This window comes from Cornus florida, unplaced genomic scaffold, assembly GCF_030987335.1.
Source record: "Cornus florida cultivar Cherokee Brave unplaced genomic scaffold, ASM3098733v1 CherokeeBrave_3.0.0_Hap2_Chr09, whole genome shotgun sequence".
Classification (NCBI taxonomy): domain Eukaryota; kingdom Viridiplantae; phylum Streptophyta; class Magnoliopsida; order Cornales; family Cornaceae; genus Cornus; species Cornus florida.
Genome location: NW_026775579.1, coordinates 90,733,722 through 90,752,935, shown reverse-complemented (window position 1 = coordinate 90,752,935; position 19,214 = coordinate 90,733,722). Strand labels below are relative to the sequence as shown.

Here is a 19,214-nt window from a genome sequence, read left to right as displayed (position 1 = left end):
TTTCTTATTATTATTTTATTGCTTTATTTTGCATATTTAATTAATGATTTCTTAGCATATTGTTAATTATCTCATAATATATTAGTATAAGATTTGTTATATTTTAAATGTTACATGAAGCATATATTTACTAACAAAACATAGTACGAGAATTGTTGAAACTGGAAATGTCAGATTCATTGAGAATGTTGAAATCAGTGGAAGTGATAAAAATAATAATGTGATCATTCAAGAAATTAGGGTACAAATTTCTTTACCCATAACTTCTGAGGAATTAATTATTTCTTCAGTTGTTGAATCGTATAACAATGAAGAATAATTGAATAATCAACAATTCCATGATGAGATTGTCACCAATGAATAAATTGTATAAGAACCACAAAGAATAATATTAAGACGATCTCAAAAAGGAGATTTGCTATTCAGGATGACTATGTGGTAAATCTGCAAGAATCTAATTTTGATATTGAGATATATAAAGATCTGGTTGCATATTCACAAGCCATTGACAGTAATGATTTTACTAAATGGATTAGTGCCACGAATGAAGAGATTATAAAGAAACATTCTCTACAGTATTCAAAAAGGATTATCTTAAAAATATCATGGCATTAGTAGCTTATTATGATTTAGAGTTACATCAAATGGATGTAAATTCAACTTTTATGAATGGGAGTTTAGAAGAGGAAGTCCGTATGGAACAACCTGTAGGCTTCATATTAAAAGGTAAAGAATCTATGATCTATAAACTTAAGATATCAACATATGGACTTAAATAAACTTCTTGACAATGGTATATTAAGTTCAATGATACCATTATTTCTTTTATTTTTAAGGAAAACACTTGTTGATCAATGTATATACTAGAAGGTTAGTGGGAGTAAGTTTATATTTCTGATTCTATATATTGATAATATTTTGTTTGCTAATAGTGATCTTAGTTTATTATATGAAACTAAAAGTTATCTCTAAGAATTTTGAAATGAAATATATGGATGAGATATCTTACGTGATAGGAATAAAATTATTCCATGATAGATCGTGTGGATTTTTAGGATTGTCTCAGAAAGCATATATTGAAAGAGTTCTAGAAAGATTTAGTATGGAACATTATTCAACCGGTATTGTTCCATACATAAAAGGAGATAAATTTAGCCTAGTGCAATCCTAATGAATAAGTTAGTTAGAAGGTAAAGAAATGAAAAATATTCCTTAAGCATATATTGTGGAGTTTGATGTATATACAAGTTGGTAAGGGATAAAAGATTATATGCTCACACTTAGGAAGACATTTTTATGAATATGTGGATAATTATTAATTCACAATTAGTTATTTGTTCCTTTTGGCTAGAGAAACAATATTATAAAAAAGTGTAAAGTAATTTATTATTACTTTGTCTATTATGAATTTTTAATTTGTAGCATGCTTTGAGCCTACAATTTATGATTGCATAATTTATTTAAGGACTTGGAGTTATGGGTACCATTTTCAGATTGCTGAAAATTTATGCTGCAATTGTTGATCTTCTTGTATGAAAAATAAGAGGTATTTTAAAGTTGAAATACTTTATCATTAAAGAAGATATTTAAAAACAACGAGTATCTATTTAACATATAAGCACGCAACTTATGATTGCAATCCATTAACGAATGGACTACCACTAAGATATTTATGGAATATATTGGAAGAATAGGTTTTGAATATAGTCAATGATAATTATTATTTTTAATTGATTGATTTTCAATGCTTATATATATTTGATATTTTGATCTCGTTAAATGTGTTTATGATATTTCCTGTTAATTTATTTTGAATGAATGATAACAGGAATAGTCTTGGAAAAGACATTATTGTTAGACTATTATCGATATTTCTCATTTATAGACTATGTTAAATAAGTTACTAGTGTTGTTGTACATGAAAGGGACTATGTCATTTAATGATATATAACCGCCATGACTTGCATTGGTAATTTATTTACCATGGTATTTATGATGACCAACTTAATGAGTCAATCTGTTTTATAGTGCACATTAATAACTATTTTACTAAACTACTACAGAAGTTATCATATGAGCCAAGTAGGAGACTGTAAGATACTTTCTTATATTTGTGGCCCACATGATTTGGACACGTGATTTACTTCTATTATTTGGTGGTTAAATAAAATAGATATCAGATTAATATTATATTATTTGGTCAACTTATAAATTATCTTTTTGGTAATTAATTATTGGAGAAGTGTTTTCTTATTTATTCGTTATTTTGATGGAAAATAGAATTAAAGTTACTAAAAGGAAAACTGGTCCTCTCATTACTTTTATAAAAGTGCATATTCCTATCAGTAATGTACGCTAATGAAAATGACTGATGGGAAACAATGTCAAATTTCAGGTTGGGGATGGTTTACAGTTCAAGATGTTGACAGATCCTTGGTTTCAAGATCAGTCCTTAATTCAGCTGTTTGGAGTAAATATATTCAGAGGTTTTGATAAATAGGTTAGTTTGTCTGTGTTAATTCATCAAGGGAATTGGAACTTACCTGCAATTTTTTCTAATAACATGAAGAATGCTGTTCAACAGACTGGTATTCATCCAGGAAGCGACCAAATTCAGTGGAAACATGGGAACTTCTCACTAAAGGCAGCTTGGAAGATATGTCGAGCTACTGGGAATAGGTGTAAATGGATTAGATTTTGTTGGAAAAAATGTAGACCGCGGATTAGTATTTGTGTTGTCATTATTCTTCAGAACAAAAATCTATCTTTTGTGAATTTATAGAAAAGAGGCTGCAAGTTACTTCAATCTGTCACAATTGTTTTGCTGGGGATGATTCCAATGAGCTTTTATTTTGTCATTGTGATTTTGCTTCAGAGATTTGGTGAGGGATTTTTGATATGTTACACATTCAAGATCAAAGGTTTACAAGTCTGAATCACATTGTTGACTGGTTTTTGCAGAATACCGTGTCCAAGTCTTTTAAATCCAAGATCTTAAATGGTATTTTTCCAGTTACCATTTGGAAGATATGGTCCAATAGGAATACTATGCTACATACAGGAATATAGAAACAGAGCTCTCATGTGGTGCAGGCTATTATTTAGGATGTAATCACATTTCTAAATATTAGTTTAGCTGATCTTTTGATTGTTTTTGACTTATAATGTTTTTTTATTTTGAGATAGGTTGTTTGCTGGAATTGGAATGTCAATTCCTTTTTCAGAGTTAGGAGTTCAGTCTCCTATTGTAATTATATTCTTTTGAATATTTATAAAACAAAAAAATACCCCATTCAGGAAAAAAAGAAAACAATACGTATAATGTTTGTGTGTGCAAAAGGCCAAGAGAGAGAAATCAGTTTTCATCATTTGCCTATTGTTCAGAGTTGCGGCTTAGTTCATTGTTAAAGGATCTCGACATTGGACTTGATCTCAACAAGGTTTGCTATCATGGACCGAGGTATTTATATCTAACTATATTTATTTATGCATTATAAACTATGTGAAAAAAATAAAGTTTTAAGATCTTGTGATTAATGGTTTGCACGAATAATTGCAGCTTACACTCTTTCCTCTCTTTGGGATCGAACATCAATTGCAATGATTTGATAGATGGCTCATTGGGATAGATGTAGATGAACAATACCCCCTTAGAAACGTATAGGAAGTTTTCTCCTCATACGGCTCAAGAAAAAATGATTCGAAGTGATTTCGATGTATCGAATTATAATATAGAATTCTAATGACAAATGGATCCATAAAATCATCAAATCAATTAGGCTATGATTTAAGCCTTTTTTTTTCTTCTTCTCTTCCTTATTGAAAAAGAAAAAAATCGTTTGTACTCATAACTCAAGTTGAATAACTCCCCAATAGCTCAAAGAAAAATCTTTAGGCATTTATTTCATTTATTGAGTGGTCTCTAACCCCCTTTTTTGTTTGTCTCATTTAAATACAATTTAAATTCTTCATTCTGATCCAGTTATTGAGACAACTCAAACGGTGTTTCCGTGTTCTGGGGATCCTTTATCTTTGTTTTGAATTATTAGGTTTAGACATTACTTCGGCGATCCTTAATCCTTTCAAAATGGCAGCAGCATACCCTTTTTGTGATTTCTTTATATCAAAGAATCATATGAACGGTGGATTCCCGAGCGATTCCTTGGATCGAAAGAGTTTTATCAATTCCAACAATTTTTCCTTTTTGGGCGGAAACTTGCTGGAATTGGATTCTTTCGATTTCGATTTCTATATCGAAGATATACTTACGAAGTTGTTCAAAGTTATTGATTAGCATTACCCCTAGATCCCTGCCCCCAAGAAATGAATCAATACTTTCTGCTCAAGCTCCACCGTGTACTATTTACATTACAACCCAACAAAAAGGAGGGGTTCTAGTGGAACAGAACAAACAATGTCGAGCCAAGAGCACCTTAATTCGTTCCTATATAAAATGATAGATGTAAGAATCCACAACGGAAGTCGCACGTTGCTTTCTATCACATTGTTTCAAACGAAGTTTTACCATAACATTCCTTTAAGTTGGAACCTGTATGGAAATGATTCAATATTCAATTATGGAATCATGAATAGTCGTTGGTTCAGTCGGTCCATATTAATCTAGATTTTTCTCTTCTACATAGATGCATAGATATTTTTTTGAAGGAATCTCAACAAAAATGCAACTTAACTCCATATTTTATTGTATGAATACAACATTTTTTTATAAAAAAAAAAACATAAATAAGACGAAAAAAGAAGTTTTTTTAATTTGCATCTTCAAGTGACTGAACATGATAGATTTATCAATCTTACGCTTTTTCAAGTACCAAAGATTCAACTCCTCCGGAATCATTAAAAATGGTTTTAAAATAGTTATAATTGAAAAAGTTTCCCACTTTGACACATTATTTGAATCCAATTTTACAGTAAGGACTGCATTTGCTCACCACAAGATAGAAAAATTTCTATTTCATTTCGAATTGAATCATCAATGATTTCAAGCGCGGATAGATAGATTAAACAAAAAATTCAATTTCTTTTTTTTGAGATGGATAAAAAAGACTTATGTAAGGGAAGATTTAAGTCCTTATTCTTCATCTGAGTGATAAAATCAGAATCGAACGAATAAGGGGTTTCATATCTATCAAATAGACTGAACAATTGTCACTAATTTTTTTCATAAAAACTAAAAGGCCGTTGTCACTGAAATAGAACGATAACAATACATATAAGCTGAACATTTCCTCATTTTATATGCATTTTTATATTTTGTTTGACTTGAAGTGTAGTAGTAGTAATCTTTCTGTAATCTTGGCATAAAATAAAGTGAATAAAATGGCTGAATCGGCCCGGTTTACATTTATTCATTATCTATTTACAATTATTAATTATAGCAAAAAAAGAAATACCTAAAAACTGGGTTCAAAGAAAATCCCCCAAACGCCTCACCTGGATCCGGTGTCATGCCAAAGAAAATCCCCCAAACGCCTCACCTGGATCCGGTGTCATGCCAAACGCCCCGCCTAGGCATCCGGGTAGGCATGGTGGCCAGACCCGGATGCGACCCGGATGCGTCCAGGTGTGTCATCCGAGTAGGCGGGATGGCCTGGCCTACCACGCCAAGCACCCCGCCTGGAGGTTTCTGAGTGTGCCATCCGGGTAGGCGAAGACGAGTTTGAGTTGAGTGTTAGTCTCACCTAACAACTTAAATTTTTTTGGTCGGATCGTGAAACACCCGCCTGTTATAACTAATTACAAGAATTATTTGTACAACATATGGCCAAGGCATTAATTTTCTGAATTTTCAAATTAAACTTTTAATACTACCTAGAATTTTCCTTTAAACATATCATATTTTGCTATAATAAACATTACTTAATTTATTTGAGTTGATTTTATTATTATTATTATTTATTTATTTATTTATTTGCAATAATTTATTTGAGTTCTGTAGTGTGACTGTTTTATTTAGGTGGAGCCCACCGACTAGAATATTAGAATCCAAACCGTCTAACGCGCGAATCCCATCACCAACTGCCCTAACAAATCCTTCTCATCTGCATCTGCATCTGCTACTTCCTTCTTAAACCCCAAGTCACACCATCACAAAAGGCAGAAAAAAACCCTAATTTTATTCACCTTCTTCTCCAATATTCCATCCATTCACCAAAACTCTAAAAACACTGAAATCCTTTAATTCTTTGTTAACTAATAAGCTTCCCTCTTTCTTCAAAACAAGATTCATTGATCCAAAACCCTAACTCGGACAAATGTCCTTGAAACACAACCGGGTCGTCCAGTCATCGAGTGCCGGAGAAATGGGGCAGCTCAACCAGGTCCAGCCCATCCAGTCTCCGGTAACTCTTGGGGAAAAGAAACGCGCCACTGCTGCTCAAATTGACGCTGTAAAGCCGGTCAAGAACTCTGAGGTGTCGGTCACATTGCTGGAAGAGCCTTACCGGAGTATTCTGACATTGGGATCACCTGTTTGTGAGAAGAAAATTGATGGGTCTGAGGACAAAATTGACGACCGATTTGGGAGGTTTCTTGGAGCTTGTTTTCATTGCAAGAAGAAACTGGCTTTGGACAAGGATGTGTTCATGTATGGGTATGTAATTCTTGTTTCACAGTTCTTTTTTTCCTCTTTCCCATTATATACTTTGTTTGGTTGATTAGAAAACTCTCTGTAATAAACATTGAATCTTAATTTTTATTTTCTTTTCCTCTAGAATTACAGATGTGACTTCTTAATACCATTTCCCGGATCTTTGATATATATACACAGCACACTCCCTGCTTTTGTGTGGTGTCTGAACTCTCTTCTGTCTGCATTTTGTGACCCTCCGAATTTAATTGACATTTATTCTTTACATTTTCATGACCACTTAGTTCAATTCATAATTGATCATAATTTTTTGTACCCTGAATAAAATAATTTGGTATGTAAGAATTTAGATAATGTACATTGTAACAGAGAGAAGACACTTAAGACGAGCTATATCTTGTCGATTCGCTGAAGCATAGTTGAAGAATTACATTGTATCAACTATTTTACTTCAATAACAGTTATTTTTCCTTGTTTCTGATTCATTATTTTTCTCTTCTGTGATCGTCTTAACAAAAATGAAAGGTATTTGCATGATTTCATGCCCATCATACACCACCACTCTGAGTCTATTTATGTCATCAATTCTTCTTCAATTTCACAATGCTTACAACAATGGTTTTTGCTGTCTCTGTTATACATTTTCTATTCATTTGCTTGAGAGGAATAATCAGTGTTTGCTTGTTTTCCATTTTTTTCCTCTCTCTTTTCTGAAAGGAAGAAAACAAGTCAATTATTGTTGGATTTCTGTGCAAGCTCAGTAGATGACAAATTTTTTTTTCTTTTTTTTTCTTTTACAAGTTAATTGATAAAGGGACATTCTATATACATCTTGGAAAGTGGATTTATAAGTTGCTATTTTTTATTTCTTATTTGGGGCTTGTTTTGGGCTTCGAATACCAATGTTAGTGCAAATTGGACATTACTGACAACACATAAACTTGATGCAGTTACCTACGAGCATTTTGCACCATTGAATGCCGAGACAAACAGATTGCAGTTGATGAGAAAGATAATAAGCCGTCTCCAGTATCAACAGCAGCAGCAACTAGATTGACAGAAGCAACAACAAAGCGAGGGTTTGGATCTCAAGTCAACCGACAGGCAGTAGCCAGGTTTTAGTAGTATTGGATCAAGCATTCATAGTTCATAGCTAGGTTGACCAACCAGAGGTGCACATCTGTATGGTTTTTACAACCAGCATGCGATTTGGAATACGAAAGCTTACTACCATTAGTTTACCATAGCTAACATGTCAACAATTAATTCTTCTACAGCTTCTCTTGTTTTTAGTAAACAATCACTGATCCAGGTACTTCTAGATAATATGCATTGCTCAATTCATTATTTCCTCTATTGTTTTTACAGTGCAACGATCTTTTACCAAAATTGTGAGAAACCTTCAAAGGTTGTATCTGTGTCTTTGTGATGAAATTTTGAATATATATCAAGGAAAACATATGAACCAGCTTTGATTTTCTTAAATGTGTCTGTGCTATTTTGAGTGGTCTTCTGTTATCAACTGATGAATATCAATTGTGCCTGTTAATTTTGGCGCAGTGCAGTTTTCCTAGCATCGTGTTTCTTATGTAACTTTTCTAGTCTTCTATGGACATTTTAGGGAGTAGATTTGGCTAATAACTGATCAGTAATGGAGGAGTTCTGGTAAATTTTATGGCAATTGATTGGTATTTTGATGCACAATTGTACAAGTTGATCAAATTACATAAGATTATAATTTTAATTTTAAACAGGATACCCCATAATGTTTAATTACATAATTAGTTATATGTCTACCAGGTGGTTCTACTTCTTTCTATGTGCTTTCATGTAATAATGTGTTGTCTTTAGATATTGTATAATGTGCAGTGTTAAAAATTATTGTTTTATCTTCTAACCGTTTCATCAAAGTGTGCTAAACCTAGATTTATGCCATATGGTTCACCACTTCACACCATTCGAAATTAAAATTTTACAGCAAAAGGCACCCCAAACTTTATGTTTATTCGTTTTAATTAAACTAAAAGATTAACCTAATTCTGTTTAGAGTTTTATTTTCTTCTGTTTAGAGACACGTTTTAAATGTAAGATCTCCCTACTCTGGAAGATATTTATCTAGACCATGGAAAATTCATGGTAAGCAAGGTGGAATATGTGGCTGTTAATCGCAGCTGGTCAATCAGAGTAGGGTGTGAAACAGAGAAGCAAGGGAAAGATATACTGCTAATAGTAAAAAATGTTACATGTAAATGAAGGCCCTACATGAAACAGTTAAAAGTTTGATGGTTCAAAATCAATAAATTTCATCGGTTCTATTTCTCCAATATCCAGCTGTCAACTGTATCAATTTTATCCTCGACTATATTTCCTTTTAAGACAACAGACAAAGAGTCAATCTACCTCAATTTAATAATGAAATTACCTATTGCAGTGAACAGCACCAATATTGATTGCAATGTCAATGTTGTTTTCCATTAGGTTACTTAGAAGATTGCTGTCCAGCTTCAAAGATGGATGTTATGTTAGCCGAAACTACCATACTGTGGGAGCCTACGCTTGAGGCCAAAGCTCTTACTGCTCAGGAAACTCACACTGAATGCCTGAAATCAGTTTGGAATAAAGTGAGGGGACCCAAAGAAGATGAACTGGGATTAGTTAGCCTATGAGAGAGGAAGTGAACTCTCTTTACATTAGTCATGTACAGAATATCCCTTGTAAATAAAGGTCCCAAAGTTAACAATTCTTCATGCTTAATCTCAAGACTGATTCCTCGTGTGCTAGGAGTCTTTAGGATCAAAGGTGTTCATGAATTTGACAGTTTTAAGGCCATTTTAACATTGATGTTTGCAATTGAACCATTGATGTTCTGGACTTCAGCTTAGCCATTTCCCCTGTTTCTGCACAATTAATCAGACAGTACAAGTTCACGGCACTTAGAGCAAGTCTTGTACAGTCTATGATTTTGTAAAGAAAAGCTTACTACCCTTAGATTTCCATAGATAACATGTCAACAATTAAGTCTTGTGCAGTTTCTCTTGTTTTTAGTAAACAGACACTGATCTGGGTACTTCTAGATAATACTTCTTACTCAATTCGGTATTTTCTCTATTGTTTAACTGTGCAACCATCTTTTACCGAAACTGTGGCCAGCTTCAAGGGTTGTTTATGTCTTTCTGATGAAACTGAGAATATATATCAAGGAGAACATGTGAAACAGCCTTGACTTTCTTATATGTATTCATGCTCTTCCGTTATCAACTGTTGAATTCAAAACATTATCTTGCTTATGCAAGTGTTCTGTTCTTCTAATAGCTGATCAGTAATTGATAAAAATTTGTGGCAATTGATTGGTGTTTTGATGTACATGTTGATCAGATTACATAAAATCATGATTTTTGTTTTAAACAATATGCCCCGAAGTGTTTAATTACATAATTGGTATTGTGTTTCCATATTGAAAAGGGAGCGGTGTAACAAACTCTAATTTTATCTTCCAACCTTTTTCATGAAAGTATGTTAAACCTGGATTGTTACCATGTAGTTCGCATCATTCAAAACTAAAAAGTTAAATAGAAAGAAATCATAGCTTGTATGTTTGGTCGATCTAATTCAACTAAAATATTAATTTCATTATGTGTTCAAATGTAAATGTCCCCACTCTGGAACTCTGGAAGCAATTTATGTAGAGCATGACAAACTCACAGTGGAAAAGGTGGTGGTCAAGACTGCATCAATTTGCAGGATCTGCAATGACAACTCGACATTCCTTTTTCCTTCTATGTCATGCCTTTTTCTTCTTTTTGGATGCCTTCTCTATCTATTTATCTACATTGGCATGGGATCAACATTAATTTTATTTATTAAAATATTCATAACAAGGGCAAAAAAAAAAAAAAAAATTGAATTCAAATTGCCCTCAAGGCTTAAGTTAGGCAGTGAACTAATCATCAAAAGTAGGGAGCCAAATATTTATAGCTTAAATTTAGTGTGTGTGTGTGTGTGTGTATTTGTGTATTTATATATGTTAAAGATCATATGATTCCTGCTTTTATTATTGTTTTACTGCAAATAACAAAGTAGAAACAGACATCTCTTCAAAAGAAAAAGAAGTATCTAAATTATGAGTTCCCCATATACCAGCAAAATCTGTTCTCTGTGTTTGTGCTTTTTAGTTTGTTGTCTACCTCACAATGAAAATAAAAGAAAACAAAGTAAGATGATCATGAAAACAACTTCTTTTCAGTAAAAACCATAAGCAATTGATAGCAAAACAGATTGCAGATGCCTACTTATACACTTGAACTCCCATCTTCTTTACAGCACTATGGTATCAAGTGGAGTAACTATCACATGATCACTTCTTTTGAAAGGTGAAATATTCAGACCTTCCTGGAATATCTGACAACTACTGGAAATCCTCTATTGCTTGTCAAAATACAATTGCTCTACACGAAGGCAACGAAGGGTCATTATTCCCGGTGGTTTCTCATTTTTTAGATTTTCTTTTCTACTTCTTGTTCTTAGGATAAAAATGTTCTCTGCTCTGATTCGCTGAGGACAATTGATAAATTCGTGTCAGCCTCTCATTTGCACCCCCATTCGATTCAAATTGTAGGAAACTGTTCAGGTGATAGTTTTCTTTCTTCTCCTCTCACTTTTTTATCACCCTAACATGTTATTCTGTGTATAGGATTCAATTTCTGTTGAAATGAAACAAATTCATAGATTTGAACTGGAAAACTGATTTTGAAATGGCAATGCTTCTTTGATTATGTGTGTGCATTTAGGGAAGCATCAGGGTTGAAGGTTCTAAATGCCTCCTTCATGGTCCCTCTGTCCGGATTAGGTAATAAATGGTTCTAAAACCACAACTCTCTAGTAGTATGGGTGATCTCTAGGAAGTTCTCGTGTTGCATCCCTTTTTGTCCCTTTTTTTTTTTATTAATCTTTTTATTTACTGGAAAAATAAATAAGTGGTTCATTTATTTATTGAGTCCAGTATCATAGGTTAGTCAACTCCAACAATTTTGTTGTCTCTTCTGCTCATATTTCTGTGGTCCTTATGGGACAAAAGATGATTAAAGGTAAGTTATAAAGCAAAAGAAAAATGTGACATAACATTTCTACAAACGAGGAGTTTCTAAATTTTGGCTTCCCTCCCAATGTGCCTCTGTAAAACTGTCCTTTGCTTTTGTAGTTAGTTGGTCACCACACAGAATAAAGGTAAAGCAAACAATAGTTGATGGGGGATGATCAAAATATACTACCATCTTTTTCAGTAAAATCATTAGCAACAATACACAGAGAGAGTGAGAGAAGAAGCTTACAAATTTTCAATTATGTTTCTTTCTATCAACCCTAGTAATAAGTACACATCAGTTCTTTACTTCTGTCTACACTAAAAACAAAAAGGCAACACCCCAGATGATTATTTTGACCATTTCTCATCTTCTTGAAGTCATTGAAAAATTGCTTGCCCAAAACAAATAAAGAATCTTTGAATAAAACAATCCCTAATTACCCACTTCACAGTGTTGATTGGTTGAGTTCATCCTGCAAAACTGAAACAGATGGCTCATTATTATGATGTTAAGATGAATTTATTCTAGGTACAGAACTGAGTAGTATAATTAACTGAAAAATATAGTACCTGATCATTACGCAGGACAGCAAATGCTTGTATAGGAATTTGAGGTGACGCGATTACGTGGGAGTTTGTTAGTCAGGTAATTAGATTATTCTCCGAATTGGCAAGTTACTTGTATGCTAAAAAAATGGTTGTGAAATTCAGCAAATTCGGGCATGTGAAGTTGGGTTAGCCAGCAATATCACGAATATCTACATCTGTTCATGGAAAGTAAGAGGGACAGAATTAGGAATAAAGAACCGAAATCCATAGGCAAGACGGGAGAAAAGAAAAAGAGGACCAACCTTTTTCGGTTTGTGGGCAACGGAAGGTCTCCATCACCCTTCAAGGACGAATTTCTTCAAAGCAATTCTCACCTGCAAGAGGGGACCAAGAAGCATTAGATTGGTGATAGGTAAGATCTACTCGAGAAAAAGGAAAAGAATATGCAATTTAAGCATCATTTTCAGACACTATGCCAAGTACATATTCTGTTTTAGAGACAGCCACATTCTGAATAAGAAAAAGAGAATGAATCAACTCCTTGGGAGACACTATAGGTATCTTCTGGTCCTAAATCTATGATTGCAGAATTCACATTGTTGAGCTTGAGAACTACTCGAGCAAGATGCATATTTAGAAAGACAAAATTTTCAACCACGCAACTATGAGAAAATCACAAGTGATTGCAACATTCAGCTACATAATTTAGGAGAAACAGTTTTTAATCTAAGCAACCGCGTATAACTGTGCATTCCTTCAAGTACACAAATAAAATTAACACTCAGGAAGTGTAAACAAAACAAGTTGCAACAAGAAAATGTAAACTTGTTAATGAGTAGTATGCTGCAACCGCAGAGAGAGAGAGAGAGAGAGAGAGAGCATACTCAAATATAACTCAACAATTCGCTCCATCTTTTAAAAAAAGCAGAGTTCAGTATATCCATGTGAATAAGGAAACAGCTCCTCCGCCGCAATCCTGGAACTAGAACAACTCATGCTTCTTCTCAAGCGGCCTTGGACTAACTCAACCTCAGCCCAAAATATGCTAGAAACTGGTCTATGATCGGAGAACCTAGATTCCCCTCGGACATAAGATAATTGATGCAGGCCTCCTCCATACCACAAAATCCGGTCACACCTTCACACATGAAAATTAGCTAGATCAATGCCTTGAATTCTGAGAAGTTATAAATGGCTCCAACCCTAAATAATTAAAGGAAACATGTATATAGCTTGATTTTTTAATTTAAATGTTTTGAACTTTTTCATTTGAGTTCTGTCACAAATTTCCTCCTACCTAATGTAGGAAAAATATTCTTACCATGCAGGTGTTCGCCTTTTCCCCTTTGAGTGTATATCATCTCCTGTATATCTGTCTGAATTATGTGAATACTTGTATGTTGGTGGGAAGTATATTCTCCCTTCACTCCATCCCTCAAAAACACGACCCCTGCTTTTTTCTATCCGCAGCTGCCAAAAAAACCAGTGATGATTCAATTGAATGCTATAGATAGCTAACCATTTTGACACCCAAAAAAATACTCGTAATAATATATGTATGTATATGTATCATACCTGGTCATTCTCCAACAACGCCCTCCAGTTTTGCATCTCAACAAGCGCCTTAGCAGACCGGTAAGAGAGGGCAATCCGATAATTCAGATCACCAAGCCAAATAATTCGACTAGAACAAATTGAAACGTAAAAGATTTTAGCAATAAAACATAGTTGGAGAATGGTAGTGCTGAAAGGCAGTGGTGTGCACTTGAACTAATGTTACTTCTAAAATTCTCAAAGGTACCTTAGGAGTTAGAAAATATAGATTTATTTAACATGTAATAAAATGGTTTAATTTCTTTTTGGTAGGCAACATAAATTAATCAATAATTAACGAGAAAGGGTCATACTCGTGTTCAAGGATTGTTTGTGGGGACTTCTCATTAGCGGTGCCATTTATCCGTGGAAACCTTGTCTTTTTAAGGATTTCCATGACATCACAGTTTCTTCGTAGTTCATCGCCCTCCTTCTGTCCCGAAGTCAAATGACTGCAGACAAAGCAAAAGCTTGTCTGATGCAATAACATGCTTACTGCAATGGATCCCTGTGAAACAAGCATAACATAGCATTACTTCTTTTGATTAACACATCATCTCCAACTTAAATATACAAAAAATAATTAAGATTCCCAAGATTCATTCAAAAGGATACCTTATTTCCAAGGTAACCCATCAATCCTCTGCCAACACAAGATACTTTCATGTTCCGAATATGTTCCCTCAAATCACTCCTAGTCCATATTGTGAGAAAAATGCCAACCATTTGTTTGCTTGCAACCAAGCTGTACCGTGAATGTCCTCGCATTCTGCATCCATCATCCATAGGCGCATATCCACCATTCCACATTGGTGAGAATGACGAGGTGCTAGGTGAATCAACAGGCGCGTAATCTTCATCAGATGAACCCCATCTCGAATAGTCACTTGGTCTGTGACCTCCTGAATAGTCACTAGGTCTGTAAACACCTGAATAGTCACTTGGTCTATGACTTCCTGAATAGTCACTTGGTCTATGAGCCCCTGAATAGTCACTTGGTCTGTGGCCCCCTGAATAGTCACTTGGCCTCTCACCCCCAGAATAATCACTGGGCCTGTGACTCCAGGAAGAGTCACTTGGCCGGTGACCCCATCTGTAACTGTGGTCAAAGTCACTTTGCCTATGACCAAAGAATACTCGGTCACAAACACTGAATCGCCTATCAAGGCGAGGCTGGTGGATTGATGGCCGGGGTGTCTGGAATGATCGGCGATGAAAGAAGGATGACGCCTTCTGCCTGGTTGATCCATCAAAATCTGCATCTACTTCCACCATAGGATCAGGGATGGGAGAAGGTGTATAGAACCCACCACCTCCACTTGTTCCAGGAAGATTGTTTAGTGATTTCCGAATTAGACCTAGCCATTTCTGGGCAGGGCCATTATCTTCAGCACCCAGAACATTGCCAGCATTCAGAGGAACTATTTCTTGAAATCTGAAAGAGTAAAATTTCACACACGCTTCTATTAGTTTCGAGTAAGCCCCAGAGTTTAGCAAGTGAAAGCAATGAGAATCAAATATAGCAATTCATACCCAAGAACATAAATGTCTGCAGGAGGTGAGGAATGTAGCAAATCATCCAGATTTAAGTTGCTTGGAGGGGATTTTCCGCCCACATTCCATGTAGCAACAAAAATACTGCTCCAAATGTAGTTAAAAACAATTAACACAGATGCACAACTAAAACAATAGTAAGATACACAACATATAACACGCAGAATATTTGTAGATAAGACCAACCTATGATTCTGCACATGTATCACTTGAGGGTGATCAAGATCAACTCTTCCTCTCCGGACACGATCCGTACTCTTGCTTATTTTTTCTGTGCAGCCAAGTGAAATAAAAAGATCAGGAACAATAAATCAATGAGTTGAAAAATTCAATAATAATAATAAAAAAAAACATTTGGATGGATTAGTGAGATGATTCTAAACCTGTTCTGCTTTTCTTAATTGTACATGGCTCTCTCTCTGAGAAGCTATTCCTCCATTCCACATCAGCACCTGAAAGAGAAAATCAGATGTTTATGCATGATGCATCAATTTCACATCTTAAAACAGGAAATAGAAACATAAAAAACTAAGAAATTCAGCGAATTTAAAGAAGAAACAAGTTGGGATAACAACAACTATATTACAAATTTATTCTAGAAAGAATAAATAAAGGACTTATTCCAAATATATGAAAATTGTTACCCCCTATTTTCAACAATTTTATCACAACCAAACTGAGGGTAAAGGAATCATATAGGCAAAAACATTAAAAAACTGAAGAAATCTAAATTGATTAAAGGAAACAAACACAAGAAGCAAAGAATCATGAGCTGAATTTCAGAGATCAGAAAGGTGAAGAAAACCCAAGAAGAAACAAATATACCGACCTCCATGAACAACTTCATCTGCCTGGAACTCTTCATTTTTGCCCTTGATGTTGAACCACTTCCTAATCACTGCTTTTGACCATGAGAGCTACAACAAAGAAAAAGAAAGCAAATAGTGAGCAAACCAGTAAACATGCAGTGAAAAAAAAAAAAAACATTTATCAACAAAAATTAATCATTATTTTCAGGAAACCGAGGGATAAGAGAACAAAAAACCTTGCTTTTCTTGGAATTCCCATCTCTCATTGTTTCACCACTTCTTCATACAAGCTCTCCTATTTTCTTCCACAATTTATGGGTTTTCCTCAGAATCAGCAAAAATATCAGAAATTCAAGGAAATGAACAAAATTTCCCAATTTCTGACTTCCGGAAACCTCATTTCTCAGCAAATTTTGCAGACCTTCATATGTTGTGAATGGCTCAGCACAAAGCAAAACGGACAAAACTACACATAAAAACTTCTTCACTTTCCTCTATATGCAAGAAATCTTCAATTTCTTAGACTCTAGTTACTGGGTATCACACTCAAAACAATTTCTAGTATTAAATGTGTCACTAATGTATATAAATAAGAAGAAGAGCATAGACCCAAAACCCAGTAAGATTAGAAACACAACGGGCCGAGGGAGAGACAACACTTTAAATATGGGAAGTGAGAGACTAGATTCTGAAGCTCAAGACCAAGACAATGCGGCAAACTTAAAAGAGAAAGTGTAGGGAGAGAGAGAGAGAGAGAGAGAGAGGAGAGAGAGGGACTTTCTCTTTCTTGAAACCAGCACAAGAGTTGTAAAGAGAGACATTCAACAGAAATAAATAGTCTCGGCTAAAAATTGAATTTGAACAGAATAAAGTGGTTTGGCGTGGTGTGGTGTGGTGTGGTGCATTGCAGGAGATCTCATTCTCTCTCTCGCGCATCCAAAACCAAAGGGCAAGGCCCAACATGAACGGGCATGTCGTTTTCATCTAAATTACAACATAAAACGACATGGATAAGCTGAAGAAAAACCTGCCCATGGGTCAGCAAAGTTCATCTAATAACACCCTTTATCTGCAAATTTCTTGCCATTTGGTCTTCCATCAAAGTTAAAGCAGATAAAAGAAGGAAAAAGAAGATAAAGGGAATGTGTATAGTAGTAAGTAGTAGTACTATATCTTATTTGTTTTATTTGTTGTTCTCTCTCTTTCTTTCTTTCTTTCTTTCTTTCCTCTCTTGTTTTTTATTTTTTATTTTTCTTGGGGAGTGTTCTGGTCTGTGAGGAATGTTTGCAGAAGGAATTGTCAATTACAGTATATGCGTCAAGAAAGGCATGCTTCCCCTACATGGGCTTTTTGGGTTTTTTTAATATTGTTGGGATTTCTACAGTTTTAAGGGGCTAAACATTTTTCCTTATATGTGTATATTCATATCGTTCTATCCCCAATATATCTAAACATTATGAACGTACTTGTATATCACTATATCTATTATCTATCAATGTATATATCTATTTGCAAGGAATGCCAAGAATGTTGTTCCGCAAATTTGAGCCTCTTTGACTCAATGTCTAATACGGCCACGATCAATTGCATGTGTATGGTACGATAAGTATATTGTAAGAGCAGAAGATGCATGCTCGATAATTAAATTATTTGTAAACAATGCTAGTTGTCTTAATTTAGTGTATACTTTTGAGAATTTGTTTATTTACAACGCTAAAGCTACCATATGCGGGGAAGAATCACGATCCTCTTCAGTGTATTGCACATTGTTGTAGGTGTGTTCAATACAAATTCTTCTCCGAATATGGTAGCTTTAGCATTCAGATGCTTGAGGAAGATGTAACTATGCATTGATAGAAAAGATATCATATGCATGAAGTATGAACTGCTTCCTCATTAGGTTTGTGCTCAATTGTTAGGGTAGGGGTCCTGTTTGGTGGCACAAAGGTCCTCTAACCCTAGCATTCCGAGCCCCGCCACCCGCGCACGCTCCTCAGATACACGAATCTATCCGACCACCGGCGGCTCCCTAGTTAAAGACCTCATTTTGAGGGGAAAAAAGCTCTTAGTATAAGCTTTTTTTGGCTTGCAATTTAATGTTTGACCAGTCAATACACATAAAACATGTAGGAGGCTGTTTATTATATTGGGTTCAAATTTTGATACTCATGATTAAAATTGGACCTTGGCAATTGATTAGCAGAGGATTAGTATATAGTTTTGAGAGTTGATTTAATTAAGCCGACGGCGGATGTCCCAAGTATTGGTCCCGCGGTGGGCATACATGAAATGGAATTCTTATCAAACTTCACATACCCACCACTAACCCAAGTGTAGCTTCCACTACCATATGAACCTGTTTGGGTCCCAAAATTGTGATCATTCAAGTCTTGTATAAAATCATTTTGGCTGCCCTCTTTGTCAAGCATTTAATATTTTCTTCCTAGAGTATTAATTTCATGGTGGGTACTTTAGCTGTCAAAATTCATGGCCCAATTGTTGAATAAAATGGTACATACGAGTATAGTTTTATTTCATTCCTTAGCTGAATGGTAGAATTTTCTATAACTAGGCCTTAATTATATCTATCTTGAAGAATTCAACTTTAGGTGGGCAACAATGATGCCCATACCTAAGTGAAATTACATTTGCATAGTTCTATGGGATTCGTACATGTTTGTGCTAAAAATAAAAAAATAAAAAATGGTATTACCATCTAAGAAGAAGGATTTTAATATATGAAATTTTACATCTGCATGTGTAGAGGTAGTTTTTTAATTTGAATCGTAACCTCCAGGTCACAATCATAGTTCATCGTATTGATCGATACACGATGTATCAGTCGATACCGACCACTTTTCAAGTCCAATATGCGATCCGTATTAACAAATTTATATTAATTTTGTCTGAATCGGTTACAACGCGACCGTAATCAATACTGCCAACCACAGTCACAACAGAGCAACATTATTGTTTCGCCAACGTCCACCTCCATTTTTTCAAAACGAAGATCGGGATGTTG

The 19,214-nt window shown here is 34.7% G+C and overlaps 2 protein-coding genes across 2 annotated transcripts; one reads left to right on the top strand and one right to left on the bottom strand.

The window, feature by feature from the left end:
- The first annotated feature begins 6,045 nt into the window (after positions 1 to 6,045).
- LOC132273474 (FCS-Like Zinc finger 5-like) lies at positions 6,046 to 8,129 on the top strand. Its single transcript, XM_059774432.1, has 2 exons — positions 6,046 to 6,610; positions 7,558 to 8,129. Exons 1-2 carry the CDS (start codon positions 6,273 to 6,275, stop codon positions 7,727 to 7,729), a joined length of 510 nt encoding a protein of 169 aa, XP_059630415.1. The 5' UTR covers positions 6,046 to 6,272; the 3' UTR covers positions 7,730 to 8,129.
- A 3,717-nt stretch (positions 8,130 to 11,846) lies between these two features.
- LOC132275107 (type IV inositol polyphosphate 5-phosphatase 7-like) lies at positions 11,847 to 17,018 on the bottom strand. The gene is made up of 13 exons (XM_059776503.1): positions 16,429 to 17,018; positions 16,213 to 16,300; positions 15,767 to 15,835; positions 15,570 to 15,654; positions 15,363 to 15,467; positions 14,445 to 15,264; positions 14,144 to 14,337; positions 13,812 to 13,920; positions 13,558 to 13,706; positions 13,121 to 13,374; positions 12,539 to 12,610; positions 12,258 to 12,451; positions 11,847 to 12,168 (listed from the first exon to the last, which is right to left on the bottom strand). Exons 1-10 carry the CDS (start codon positions 16,456 to 16,458, stop codon positions 13,152 to 13,154), a joined length of 1,872 nt encoding a protein of 623 aa, XP_059632486.1. The 5' UTR covers positions 16,459 to 17,018; the 3' UTR covers positions 11,847 to 12,168; positions 12,258 to 12,451; positions 12,539 to 12,610; positions 13,121 to 13,151.
- Between the last annotated feature and the right edge of the window lie 2,196 nt (positions 17,019 to 19,214).

What these genes read in the sequence shown, in the direction of transcription:
- LOC132275107 (XM_059776503.1), bottom strand. Translation starts at nt 16,458, where the DNA reads ATGAGAGATGGGAATTCCAAGAAAAGCAAG. An exon ending in TGGGTTACCTTGGAAATAAG is followed by an intron (nt 14,338 to 14,444) that starts GTATCCTTTTGA and finishes CTTGTTTCACAG; the next exon opens with GGATCCATTGCAGTAAGCAT. An exon ending in CGTTGTTGGAGAATGACCAG is followed by an intron (nt 13,707 to 13,811) that starts GTATGATACATA and finishes TTTTTTTGGCAG; the next exon opens with CTGCGGATAGAAAAAAGCAG.
- LOC132273474 (XM_059774432.1), top strand. Translation starts at nt 6,273, where the DNA reads ATGTCCTTGAAACACAACCGGGTCGTCCAGTCATCGAGTGCCGGAGAA. An exon ending in AAGGATGTGTTCATGTATGG is followed by an intron (nt 6,611 to 7,557) that starts GTATGTAATTCT and finishes AACTTGATGCAG; the next exon opens with TTACCTACGAGCATTTTGCA.